Genomic DNA, 14,967 nt, shown 5'->3' on the forward strand with positions numbered 1-14,967 from the left:
ATTATAATGTCACTTTATGTATTGGTTTATACTATTTCTTTCTGATTTAATTTTTTATATGTCCCCTGGCGTTAGGGTTAGGGTTGGGTTTGGGTAGGGATGTCATTTTATGTAAATCTAACCCTAAACCGAAGCGACAATGGTAAGAAAATAGGACAAAACAGTTAAGTAACCAATACATGATAATCACACGAAAACAGGAATTCATTATACGATCACGAAAAAAGAATCAAACAATTACGTGACTATATAACAAAATTTCGTGAGACTGTGCTGCACATATATATTAGCAGAAAGTTGAAAATTTTTTGCCTTTACTTCACACAAGCGCAGCCATGTCCCCAGTTGCCATGGGAACGTTATGAAGTGACGTGATCATGTGACGTGAACATCATTGAAAAGCTGCAAAAGCTGCAAACTAGCAATTTTTGCAAGTTCCAGCAATTACAATGCATAAAATTGCATAAATATCCTGCATAAATATCCATCGCTTTTTTTACAAAAACTTACCGCAAGATTAAAGATTTTTGCCCGCAATAATCACAAAAAAACTCAGCATTTTTCTGGAAGGACTAAATAATGCAACAGTATTAAATCTGAACCACAAAACCTTAATGTCAGATCTGATTTATTTCAACTTAAAGGGGACATATCATGAAAATCTGACTTTTTTCATGTTTAAGTGCTATAATTTGGTCCCCAGGGCTTTTATCAACCTAGAAAATGCTTTGTTTTGGTAAACCATTCTCTGCAAGCATGGTAAAAAACAGCTCATTGAAATCTGGCTCCCCTTGTGATGTCAGAAGGGGATAATACCGCCCCTTAATCTGCACTAAAAATTGCATATTTTTGCTCACACCTGCAAAGTGGCAATTTTAAAATGTTATAATAAATTATCTATATGATATTTTGAGCTAAAACTTCACATATGCACTCTGAGGACACCAAAGATTTATTTGACATCTTAAAAAAGTCTTGTGAATGTCCCCTTTAAAATGCATTTATCTAAACACATCTGCAATGCTTCTTGGTTAAGTTTTATGGATTGTCATTATTCCAGCATTATTTACTTCATCTGTGACTTTTTGCACTTTGGGTTTTCAACTGCAGTCCGTATGTTTGCGACTCCAGGCTAAATCCCGGTATTTCCGCCTTTAAGGATTGTGGCTTGGCCTGATATCATTGGTAATCTATTGAAGATTTATTACTGTAAATATTACAGGCAATGCTATGGTTACTCGTGTAACGTGTCGTGCATTGAGGACAGAAGTTAAGTGAACACAAAAGCACGTCGATCCTTTATGTAAACCGCAGAGGAAGTGCTTATTGTATTTCTCGTCCCTGTCATTTATCACGCTCGCATGTCGTTTGGTCCGAGAGGTGCGTCACAGTCGAACAAAGTATGTTTACATGAGCGCTAGACAGTACGGCTTTGAAAAATAGGCCGCTTTGCTCTGTTATACGCAGGTACTACAAAAGGCATGCATGGTGCTGGAGATCTGAGGGTCGCCCCTTGTGCAACACACACACACCCTGCTAGAGAATTAGATCATTAGTTAACCAAATCACTTGTCGATGCAACAAGCAGCATCATGTTTTCATTGTCTTATGAAGGTGACAACCATTAGCATCTTGCTGAAGATTGCAGCTTTTGGGTGTGGGGCACACATTTGCACGAGAAGTGAAGCTGGTCTGCACCGAAACTATGGTGCGGTTTAACAGACCACACATCCTGTAGCTGCACACTGTGAAACCCTCACACATAACACAATGCATCCAGTGTAGCAGGATGAAGTATAAACCAATAGCACAGGGAGGTCTCGTCTATCTGATCGAGCAGCGTGCAAAACCGCAATAGGTATATGTGGCTCACACAAAAAATGAAAAACACAGCTTTACAGGAGCTCGATCTGTTTTCTGCATGTATCGTGCAAGTCAAACCGTCACACATTTATTCTGCTTTGAGGCTCCTTATCCAACCGAATCCACAAAACATGAGTCAGGTGAATGCAAAAGGTGATGCTTGATATAACCGCTAGCAGATGAGCCCTCTTTTCCTGCCATTGTCAAGGTTTGGTTTCTTTCTAAGTTTTGTACACGTGGGAATTTGCTAGCGAGATTATAAATCGCTTATGACTACGTTCTTTCAAAAAAGGTTATTCAAGGGCGCTCAGAGTTTGCTTAAAGCATCCGACAGACAGGACTGTTGAAGATCTGAGATTATGGAAAGTGAATTCGATTTTTAAAAAAGGGCCTTTTTGGTCAGCGAATATTTGCGTCAGGACATGTGCAGCCAAAGGTACTCAGAGTACACTCTTAAAGGGATAGTTCAACCAAAAATAAAAATGTTGTCACTATTTACCCACTTTCGGGTTGTTACAAACCTGTGTTTATTTCTTCGTTCTAATGAACCCTAAGGAAGATATTTTGAGAAAAGTTTGTAACCAAACCATTCGTGAGCCCCATTCACTTTCATAGTAGGAAAAAAGAATACTATGAAAGTGGATGAAATCACAAACAGTTTGATCAGTGGCGGCCAATGACTTTTTTTTCGAGGGCACTCGATGCAAATTTTGCACCACATGTATGTAGCCTGTCGTGTGTGTGGTTCCTTATTTCAAAATTTCATGTTTAGCGCGTCGAGTGAACCTGTGTGCATTATGTGTCTTGATAAAATAAGTGCCTGCTGCAGACGTGTCTAAAGGGTTTCTGATAAAAGAGACCCTTGCGTTTGCCAGATACTCGCATAATCTCATACGTAATCAGAGTTTACTGTTAAGGGAGTGTCTTGCGTGTATTTTGTCAAAACACGTGATGCACATGGTTCACATGACACTCCGAACACTTATTTTGAATTAGCGTCCCTCGAATGAGCAGTCACGAGCCGCCACTGGCTTTGATTACAAACTTTCCTCAAAATACCTTCCTTCGGGTTCATCAGAACAAAGACTGAAGACTGACTAAAAACAACCAACCTTTCCATGACAACATCAAAAGATGGTTCCATAACACCCTGACCTGTTTTTACTATTTGTTAATATAGTTTTTTTAAGTTCTATAAATGTTACTTTTTTAAAATTAAGACTTGTAACATTTGGTATCATCATTGTGTCATTTTTATGATGTAAATTGAGTGAGCAAAAGTAGCATCGGCTCCAAATATAGGCTCAAGAAAATCGGCAGACTGTATCGGTCATCGGCTAAGGCTGATGAAACAAAAATCGGTATCGGCATCGGCACCGGCACAAAAAAATCCATATTGGTCGATCCCTAGTAAAAAGGTTATGAGCTTTTGACTGCATTTTTAGCGAGTTAAAATACACTCTTCAAATATTGGATTAGTTATCACAAAGGCGCTCTCCGTTTATATTTCAAACTGAATTACGTTACGCTGCTTATGAAGGCTGTCCGAATGCGTTTCCCGGAGCTGCCTTCATATCGCAAAAGTAATTGGCAACAAGTCAGCTGTCTTAGATTTGGGATCCAGCCTGGATTCGGACGTGGCTTAATGCCAAAGGCAGCATTTTAGAGATTCCTGACGCAGCCAGAGTTTAGCTCCAACCATTATCAAACACACCTGAACTTCATTTGCAAGTAATACTAAAGACTGATTAGATTTTTCAGGTGTGTTTGATTAGGATAGGAGCTAAACTCTGCAGGACTGTGGCCCTCCAGGACCAGGAATGCCCACCCCTGATCTATGGAGCATCATGTAGCACCTTCATTTTTAATAGTGTGTATTGGTTTTACACAAATATAGGTTCTATGTCAGGCTGTATGGTTGCATAGTGGAAAAGGTCCTACATACTAGGGATCGACCGATATGGATTTTTCAGTGCCGATGCCGATTTTTGTTTCATCAGCCGATGACCGATACAGGCTGCCGATATTCTTGAGCTGATATTTGGAGCCGCTCACTCAATTTACAGAATAAAAATGACACAATGATGATGCCAAATGTTACAAAAGTTACATTTATTGAACTTAAAAACCCTATATTTAACAAATAGTAAAAACAAGTGAGGGTGCTATGGAACCATCTTTCGATGTTGTCATGAAAAGGTTGGTTGTTTTTAGTCACATGATCTGCAATCGCTTGCGGCTTCCAGTACTATGTCTGTAAATAATGCCAGAAAAAATCTGCGAACATGGCAGCCACGTATCGCCCGATGCCGATACTCATAAAACTCGCAAATATCGGCCCGATATATTGGCTGGGGGATATATATCGGTCTATCACTACTACATACTATAAACAGCTTGACTAAAAGGTTCTTTGGGGCACCAAAAATGGTTCTTCTGTGGCATCCGTGTGAAGAAAAGAAAAAGCATGGTTCCTCTGGGGTTTTTTAAATACACGTTTAGCTCAGCATTCTCCTGTGGTATGAGATGTTTATATTTACACATTTGCAGATGCTTTCATCCAAATATTTGATTTCATTTAAGAGATCCTGCAGTTGCCTGCTATTGCTCAAGTGGAAAGGGAGTTTACCCTAAAAACGTAACACTTCGGCTTATACTTTTATTGTTTTATTACTGCATACAAATTGTGACTGAGAAATAAATATATATGATCAATAACTATACCAGTGCAAAAACAACAAATCTAGCATGGTGGCCTAATGGGACGTACACACCAAACGCGTTAGGTCACGCCATAGGTTATCAGTAGCCTCTGCGTAGCCTGACGAGCACCTCACCAAATGTTTAACAGTGCGTCAGTTGTCAAGCGCTGTGACTGGTCCACTAGCTCCCTTGTCAGGTAAAAAAACTGTGTCATACGTATTTCCATTTGCGACGGTAAGAAAAAAGATGAGGAGTGATTTAACTCAAATGGCAACATATGTCGCTGTTTATTTACTTCCATCACTGCTGGTCATCTCAAAACATACACAACAAGTTGCTGTTTCTTCTTCGCTTGTGGGTTAAACTTGCCAAGCTGCTTATTCATTGACAGTCATGTTGCTACTGTGGTAACACATGTGGATACTGCCTACCATCTGTCTGCATGTGTGTTTGCATGTCGACGACGCAACCAACCAAAAGTATAAAGGAAAACCGACGCGAAACCTACGCAGTCGCGGCTACGCCATAGAACACCCTATGCACAACTATAACAAGCCCTTAAGACTTCTGTGCAGCACTGTACATGTGTTCCCTGGAAATCGAACCCATGACCTTTTGCGCTGCTAACGCATAAGATCCATCTGATATACAGGAATACAGTTCAACCTTAGTAATATGTCGTGCTGTGTTCTTAGTTATTTCACCTAATACTCAAAAACCAAGAAACCCACCCCATAGCTCAATTATTAGGGCATTGTGTTAGGTTCAAACCCAAGGGAACACACATACTGATACTAATATTAACATTTAGTTTGGGTGGACTTTTTGGAAAAAAGCCAAATGCATTAACATAAATGTATTTTTAAAAGTAATGGCATTACTCCCATTTTCCCAAGGAGGTTAGTCAGTCAATGTGTATTTAAAGTAACAGGGCGGACGCGTCACGTTTCAAACGTAACATGCCTCAACAGTAATTCTGGAAAACCATAACCGATGGCCTCTGAGAAAAAACGAGAAAAAACGCAGAATTCGATGTTCCCCAGCGCTTGACTATTTGCAAGCAGTTTATGTTATAATTCACGTCAGGCAAATGTGTGTAACTACAGTGTGATGTTTGAAGGTAGTGAAGACATACCATACTGCATTCCTTAATAATAATAAGCTTTCTTAGAACAAAAGTACAGTACATCAGAAACTCAAAAGATTTATAGGCGGCACCCATTTCTTTAATTGAGTTTAATAGATGGCTCACAAGGTGCCAAGTCAAACAACAGACTTGATGTTGGGTACATAATGGGCATGGATGCGGTTTATATTATATTGTACATAATGTACAAAGCTATTTTAAGATCTTGTCTCCTGTTTGTTGTACATTGGTTTAATTCCAGAGGAAATTTCTCATAGTTCTTAATTGCGTTTTGAACATAATGTCAACAATCGTTCAAATACATTAAAGGTCGGTTTAGATTATTTCAGTACTAGGCCTTAGATATATTAGGACATATTATACGGTAGTTTACAAAGTAACAATACTGGTGTGTATCTTGAGACAAAACAATGGCACTGATATTTTTAAGGTATTGTCAGTGCAAGCAGCTTTCAGTTAAGAGACCTCAAACAAGCATTTTCGTCTTGTACTTAAGCCCTGTATGGGAAACTGGTGAACGTGAAGTAGGATGTGGTCCTGGATCAACACCATTGTTGGTCCTGGATCAACATTTTCATTAACCAATCAGATTGTGGGATGTTTTAGGGTGTTTGTTAGATTTAGGATTGGGTTACACTCTCAGAAATAAAGTTACAAAAGTTGTACCTTTCAAAAATGTACATATTTGTACCTAAATAATACATATTAGGACCTTTTTTAAAGGGTAATGCCCCAGTGACCGCCTTGTACCTTTATTTTTGACAGTGTAGGGGCTTTTAAAAATTATTCTTAAACTATTATTTCACACTAATTTGTAGGGTAAAAAATGGTTAGGGATTGAGTTAAGGGTAAGTTGGGGTTTCTTTGATTAAAACATTGATCGAGGACCAACAAAAAATGTTGATCCAAGATCACATCTTACTTTGGGAAATCAGAGCGACCCTGTAAAACGCCCCCTAATATACATTGTATAGATTATATGTAGAGTAGTGATAGACCGATATATCGGCCGATACGTGGCTGCTGTGTTCACCAATTTTTTAAGCGAGCAAAAGCAGTATCGGCTCCAAATATCGGCCAAAGAAAATTGGCAGCCTGTATCGGTCATCGGCTAAGGCTGATGAACCAAAATCGGTATTGGCGCTAAAAAAAAAATCCATATCGGTCGATCCCTAAAGTATAGATGCACCGATATATCCGCCAATAATCGGTATTTTTCACACTATCGGCTATCAGTTTGAAACTGGATATATCCTGTCGTGCAAAAGGGAACAGGAAAATGCAATGAATGAATTTGAGCTCTGTGTAGAAAATTTTAAGAATCAGCACAAGTCTGTATCGGCAGATATCAGTTTGAATTATTAGCTATTGGTATCGGTGGAAAAATATAATATCGGTACATCTCTGGCCTTGTGTAAGTTTGGTGGGAAATGTTGAAATCTTCAATAATAATCAATAATCTGAATTTGTGAGACAAAGAAAAGTTCCCATTCGCTGTCTATTTAATCTCATTGATGAAACAATCGAGATCTCATCTGTGAAAGCCTCTATTTAAGAAATTCCCTGGATGTGCTGCCCAGGAATGTCTGGCAAATTTGTGGTCACGGGCGTACATTTCAGATGTGTATACATGACATTACAGGCACAACGTAGCCAGAGAAGTACAAAGCTGGAATAGAAAGGGACTTGTGTGTTAACGCGGGCTGGTGTATTTATGCAGCTGGCAAGATTTAAGGAAACCCGGACACGTTTGTGGTCAGACTGGTGTATAAAAACTGCCGTGGCTTGACTGGTTTTAAAGACTCCACCATCTATTGTAACTCTCTTTGTCTGTAATTCCTATTCCTGCATAAAAAGGAATTGGATTTTGGCACAGCACCATGGCAATTCCTGCGGCTTTGAGAATTTTACCAGCGAAACAGAGATGTGTTGAAACTACACGAAAGCTGCCAGGTTCGACTGCAAAACATTTCAGCCCAAGCTTATAATTTCCCAATCCGCTGTCTGTGGATTTATCACTCACAACACAAACGTGCAACGTTCTCATGGTATCACTTGAGCCAAGAGGAAAGAAGTTGTTTTGTGATTAGCATTGAATTCACACATGACTTCGATTTATGTTTTTATGCGTTTTTTGTCAATCCACGTCGCTCGATCTCGATCTGATTTGTTGTCTCCGTGGGGCAAAGAATCAACACCATATCGGATCTCGTAAACATTTCGAAGCTGTAAAACAGAAAATTAAGACCATGTTACCCAGAAGCATGTTTGTCATTTCCTATCCAAGGCCAAAGTTGGACTTTTAAATGATCGTTCATCTGGACCTTATAAATGTTTTCGTAAATCTTGCCGTAATTATGGCAAACATATTTCACGGCCAACATCAGAAAGTGCTCACAACGCACGACCTGCGTGATGTCAAGTGTTAACAGGCTATAAATTGGCCGCCTCCCAGGAGAATTACTAAACCAATTAAATCTGACGTAAAGAGCTGAATACAATCTATCATATGCTGTCGACGACTCCTTTATCCACTAGAAGATGGGTCTGCAGCAAGATGTGTACGAAACCCCTTGTTGATGTTGACCTCAGAATATACAGACGCACATTACAGAGTTGCTTCGTCGTTAAACGAAGTAGTTTTGAAAGCGTTTTAGCTACATTCCTACGAACTTGTGTAAATATTATGGACAGCTTTCGAAAACTTTATCACTTCAAACACGTTCCGAGAAGAACGGTGTATTTGCTCAGTGAGTTTGCTCTTTAACAACTCATTTATTTGTACAAGTTTGTGTCATGGTTTTCTTCGAATTCTTTAGGAGAAATATTTGTTGACATACCGTAAGAATATCGAGATATAAAATTTTTAACGTAAAGTTGTATTTGTTTACATTCATAAAATGCATTAGCTAACGTAAACAGTGCGCAATAAAGTTTTTAGCGTTTATTTATCTTTGTTAATGCTGATACAATTGTTCATGTTTACTGCGCATTTGATAAAAAAAGTTAAATGCTAAAAGTTTAGTCAATGAAGTATTGTTCATTGTTATAAATATAACCATCACAGATTTTTGGATAGCACAGCTCAGGTCATTCATTCTTGATGAATAGTTTTCAACTTTCTTCATATTAAAACCACAAACGTTTGATTCAGACTCAATCTCATCTCATCTCGAGAAACTTACAGCCATCTCATTTGTGACTTTTCTATAGGTTTGATTTTCAGTCCCTTTGAGAAAATCACTCGCTCGGCCGAAATGTAATCATATAAATATGTGGCATGATTTTGACACTTTTTTCCCTTTGAGTCAGTGCCTGGTCATCACGGCGTTCTCCTTCCCTGATTGGCTCTGAACGGCCCAGCGTGCAGGCAGGAAACCGAGCCAGGCTCTGCATCCTGAGGAAGCCGTGTGATAGGCGAGAGGGAGTGGGCTAAAAATAGGGCCGTATATAAAGGCCTGCACAGAATCCCGTTTCGTTTCAAACTCTCTCGCTCAACTTTCTGGCAGGACTCTCGCTTCCTTCTCTCTCGAAAGCAAGGCCCAGGGCTGCCGCAGCGCCGTCCTGCTGTGAAGAAAGAGCAGGTGCTTCCCAGCGCCTCACTAAAGAGGCGCAAGGCGCATTACGTTGGATAACCAAAGGAAAGAACGATTTTTCCAAGTAAATGCAGGTTACTCGTGCCCGGTTCACACGCAAACCATAATGCCTTTTCCAAACTGCCACAACGTATGAAAGGATAAGTGAATGAACTTGTTCAACTTTCAAAAGGCCAAGAACTTGGTGTACCATGAAGGATCTCCAGGGCAAAAATTTTATTATTCGTTTAAAACCGCATAACAGAGACTGTCACATTGATAAACCAGTGGATTTGAAAAGGTTAAAAAACTGTGGTGTGTGGATACCTCCAGAAATAGATGCAGAACAAAAGATTAAAGAGGTTTCAATGTTCAGGTTGTTTGTTTGTGTGTGTGTGGAGGAGAAGGAGGGGGGTTACACTTTGATATTTTCTTTATTTGTAAAGAATAGTCAAAAAGATAAAAATACATTTGAGCTACCTGAGCTAAGTGGCGCGCGTTACTTTTGACTTGCATTTCAACAATGTGTTTAATAAACTTTTATTTATTTAGACTTGACTTTGAAGTTTTTACTTTTATTCTGTTTTGATTTATTGCCTTATTTATATATAGTTGCATCTGGGCCAACCCGTCCTGAAGCCATAAACCACAATAATGGTGACGGTTAACAAACATAAATAGGTTAAAATGTGAGCGTTTCATGATAACCGCGCAATGCATAACTGAACGAGAAAACAAACGAAAACAACAACAGCATCGATGTAATAATAATTTTTTTTAAAAATAACACTACATGTGCATATTTTATGAGTGATTCAGTGCATGCTGGGAATTTGGGTAGTTTCCTATAAAATCTGCTCAGTTTGCACTCCAAATAATCTCAAAAAGGAGATACAACCGTGAAATAAAACTAAACAAAACTTCAAATACAGTGCAATACTGTAAATGCAAAATGAAACGGGAAACACTGACACTAAAATCTGCTTTATTATTTATGAGTGATGCAGTGCATGATGGGAACTTGAATATTCTTCTCTTCTACTTTTCAGTTTGCTCTCCAAATAATCTCATCATGGAATGAAACAACAAATGCAAAATAAATTTGGGGACTCGATTGTGTAAACTTGATCTACGTATATATATATATATATATATATATATATATATATATATATATATATATATATTACGTTTTTTACTCCAGTCGATAAAATATGGATAACCCCTACAAGTGCAATCCTACAATAAAGCAAAACCATTTAACACGTAATGATTTAACGGACGTGCAAAATATATTGTTTAGCTTACATATACAGGTAGAATGCAAAGGTGTGTCGAAAACGTACCAAACGTAGATCCTGAGACTATTAGTATGCTACAGATGATTGCGTGCTCAAAGCAGCCCTAAGGGGAAGAACGAGCTGTACTGTACAATACTACACCCTTGTCTTACATTCTTAAGACTCATCAACATTCTCTAAATGAATTCTGTGGCTTTCGTGGCCTAAATAACATACAGTACTTTGAAAATGAGCTTTTGAATTATATCATTTGGCTCTTGGAGAGGAAAATACAAGGGATCAAAGCGAATTTCTGAGTAGTTGACTTGGATTCTTCAAGTGACTGGCATTCAGTTGGGGAACATTTCTGGTTGGATCGGTTCACGGCGTACCCTGTTGGCACCTCGCTTGACCTCCTGAGCGGAACTTTCTCACCATTTGCGTGTTATTTTTGACACTTTAAATGGAGAAGTGATGTAATTTCACACAGACTGGCAGTTTTTGGTTTTTTTTGCACTGGATGTTGGGTTACAAGGCCAGAAAGTTGAATTTCTGTATAAGGCACCATTACAGTTAATTGACCTGATACCTGCCACTGGGGGTAGGGGAGTCACCCCCACCCCCTCTGATCATCTGCTGTATTTGCAAATGAAAGCGGTTTTAGGGGCTTAATGGCACATGCTTTGTAAAGAGCTTGATACTACCAATACATTTGGCGCCTAGTGGCTGCTAGGATTTGAAAAATCTAAGTTGGCTCGTGTTTTTGTTTTTGTTTCGGTCTGAGGAAATGCAAATTAAGTGCGTAAACGTTTTGGCTGCGGTTGCAGGTGCCAGGCGCAACGCGCAACGCAACCACGTTGAAAAATACAGATAATAGCAGAGGTCCAGCATTAACTATTTTCCTTTGTTAATAAAAAATATTCATATTGCAATAATTTTTATAAGCAACCTACCGCGTAAATTAGATGCTGATCTTAAGTGTTATGGTATGATCTCATACCAGTTTGATCTTATAAGACATTGTCATGCCATATTTGTGTATGTAAATGTTTGTCTTATGATTATAACGTGACTGAAATAAACAATTAGATGTGCACCTAGCCAACGAAATATAACCAAATAATTATGTATACAAATATTGATTATGATCAATAGTGTCTTTTATTATATATATATAATCTGAATGTTTTTAAAAAGCAATAATCCTTTCCAACGCGTGCGTTTTGGTGATTTAAATTATTTAAATTATATTATATATATATATATATAACTTTTACAAAATGCACAAAGTACCGTTTACTTGCTATATTACTTTCAAATGCATTATTAATGCCCCATGCATTAATCCCTAATAGTTCTCAAGTTGATGTGCGCAATGGGTATCGACAATTGGCATCTTTAAACAACGTGTTAATGATGTGTATTTCTCTCCTTTTCTGCGCTCAAAAACAAGAGAGAAAGAGAGAGAGAGGTAAGGAGAGAGAGGAGGGCTCTCACATACCATGTTGTACTCGTTTAACTAGTTTTTGAAGGGGGCGTGGAGTGACTCCGCTGATTTAAAGAGGAGAGCTCGTGCGCTCTCACCATCCAACACAAGACGAAAGGCGCAAACGCCGAAGAGCGCAGCAGATATATACCGTGGCTAAAATTAGGGACGGGTAGTGCGTATTTCCTCCGCTTCGTACAATTGGTCCAGCTTCCACTGCGTGATATTTATAAGATAAGGTCTTCCAGCGAGCATACTTGCTACATGAGTTTGAAACGTAAGAGTGTAGGAGCAGAAACCGAGTTGTAGTTCACTACAACCCAAGTTTCTTGGAGGGATTACGACTGGTCCCTGTATTTTAAGATTTTGATTCTTACTGGGACAACTGGAAATGGCTTTAAGTGGAACAATTTTGCCCTCAATTTCTACTTTTGCAGCACAAAAGGAGAAATGTTGGGAAAACGTGAGTATTTTATATTTTGTTATGTTTGTAAAGTTTTTGAAACACGCATGCGCTTTTAATGGTTGTACGCGCACTCTTGCGCTTAAATATATAAAACAGTAGGCTACTGCTGAAATAAGTTGCATTCATGTTTTAAACCAATATCGTTTTATTACAGAGATGGAAGGAAGATTTGGACAGGTCCGTGCATCCCGGCTGCCTAGCTGACATATCCAGCATGGACAACCACTGCAGATCAACAGACGACGAAGATCTCAGCAAATATCTGGATCTGGAGTTTATTCTGGCCAACACAGCCGGTTCTGATCTTCTCGGGATGAGTATGGGTGCCGACTACAGAATGCAAGAGTCCCGCAACATGTACAACCCATCGGTGGCACCCAGCGCGTACTCGGTGCCCGAGATCAACCACTCACCTCCGCCGTACACAACCAGCCTGATGGCGGAGCTCCTGCAAACTGATATTGACACCTACTGCCAGCCATCTGTGCCCAACAACGTCCAGGGAAGGTTTCTGGTCAGGTCTGCCTTCCCCAATCAGGACATTTCGGAGTGTATCAAAGTGGAGCCGCCGTGCATGGACAATTACGGACCCGTTAGGGGTATGGTGCCCAAAGTCAAGCAGGAGGGCAACGGCGCGTGCATGAGGTCGTACGAGCAGCCGAGGCTGGCCAACTCTCCCAGCATGACCCCGCCGCAAAGCCCCGCCGAGCTCATCAACACGGACTGTCAGTCACAGATGTGCCACCCCATGACGTTCACGCAGGGTTACCAAGGCAACGCGGGGTTCCCCCACGCTGCGCCTCCGCAGTTGCAGCTGGCATACCCGAACGCGCACCACTTCAGCGTTTGCGATGACGCGCTCGGGATGCCCAACGCTAACCAACGGGTGCTGCTCACCCCTCCGTCATCCCCGCTGGAGATGGACGCCAAACCAAAGAGGGGAAGACGCACGTGGCCGAGAAAACGGACGGCGACGCACACGTGCACTTATACGGGATGCGGCAAGACGTACACAAAGAGTTCCCACCTGAAGGCGCATCACAGGACGCATACAGGTAAATACGCATTGCTGTGTTTTTAAGTGTGCACGCGACTACTGAAGTGTGTCATGACGTCACAACCGCATAAATTTTTTTAACGTGCCATGTTCTCTCTCTCTCTCTCCTAGGTGAAAAGCCATACCATTGCAGCTGGGAAGGTTGTGGGTGGAAGTTTGCCCGCTCTGATGAGCTGACCCGTCACTTCCGTAAGCACACCGGACACCGACCTTTCCAGTGCCACCTGTGCGAGCGCGCCTTCTCCAGGTCCGACCATCTGGCTCTCCATATGAAGCGTCACATGTAGGACTGGACTCCAATATTTGGACTTAAAGCACTGAACGGTGAACACCACAGAGGATGTTCAAAGCATTTTCTCTACCCCATCTATTTAATGTGTTTATAAAGACATGGTAGAGATGAATCATGAACTGACTTGACCTATTGAATACTGTAGCCATACAGTCTTTTGCATTACGTAGCGGGTTCTACACCTCACCAAAATATCTATTTTTTGCCAAAGAGCTTTACTAATGCCAGACAATGTTTGCATTACCAAATTCAACTCTTTTTAGGCTGGACCTAAACCTCAGACGCAACTGGAATCACAGTAAAATGTGTTTTAACATGATGTACTATGATGCACATCACGAGAGTGCCTTTTTAAAACATGTATACATCTCACGAGTGCCATAGTTATCTCTTGGCATCTTTTCAAATGTATGCTAAACTAAATAAGCTTTGTGAGACAATGTTTTTCTAATTCAAAACTGCCTTAAAACTTGGCCTTACGAGCGGGCGTTAACTGAATGTTTGAAGTAACTTGTGCATTTATCTACATAGACATTTAAAAATCAGGGTCTTACGGTTGTTTCGTTCCTTTTTCTAATGTATTCTTACAGTTCATGTGTTTTTTTAAAGTGCATTGTAGACTGTCCCACGTTCACCTGACGTGATGAGGGCTATACAGTATGTGAGTTGAAAATGACTTGTATATAATTTATACACTGTAAATATTGTACTTAATGTATATATTAAACTTAATTGAGATATTAAGTTTGTCTTATCCTATTTTTATCAGGTGTATTTATTCGGGTAAACCCTATGTGGTAGCACCCTGGGGTATTAAGACACGTTTTGCGACTTAAGGGAAAATACAATCTTTCCCAGCTGCAACATTGCTACTGCCAGAGAGTTGTGGCTAGGCCTATAAATACAAACATTACATTTACATAATTGTTGAGACTGAATATAGCCGTGTCTGGGCAAAGGGCTACACCACAGAGCCATGTCTCTTCGGAAAAACAACGGAAGGCGTGGGATATTAAAGGTGGCAAAGATTCAGCTTTGAATGACTTTTTGAAACTAAAACTTTATTTACAAACTTCACACATGCGGGAAGTTCACTCC

The 14,967-nt window shown here is 40.0% G+C and overlaps 1 protein-coding gene across 1 annotated transcript; it reads left to right on the top strand.

The window, feature by feature from the left end:
- The first annotated feature begins 12,145 nt into the window (after window positions 1-12,145).
- On the top strand, window positions 12,146-14,613 carry klf2a (Kruppel like factor 2a). The gene is made up of 3 exons (XM_065244877.1): window positions 12,146-12,517; window positions 12,675-13,575; window positions 13,689-14,613. Exons 1-3 carry the CDS (start codon window positions 12,446-12,448, stop codon window positions 13,862-13,864), a joined length of 1,149 nt encoding a protein of 382 aa, XP_065100949.1. The 5' UTR covers window positions 12,146-12,445; the 3' UTR covers window positions 13,865-14,613.
- The last annotated feature ends 354 nt before the right edge of the window (window positions 14,614-14,967 follow it).

This window comes from Paramisgurnus dabryanus, chromosome 24 (assembly GCF_030506205.2).
Source record: "Paramisgurnus dabryanus chromosome 24, PD_genome_1.1, whole genome shotgun sequence".
Lineage (NCBI taxonomy): Eukaryota > Metazoa > Chordata > Actinopteri > Cypriniformes > Cobitidae > Paramisgurnus > Paramisgurnus dabryanus.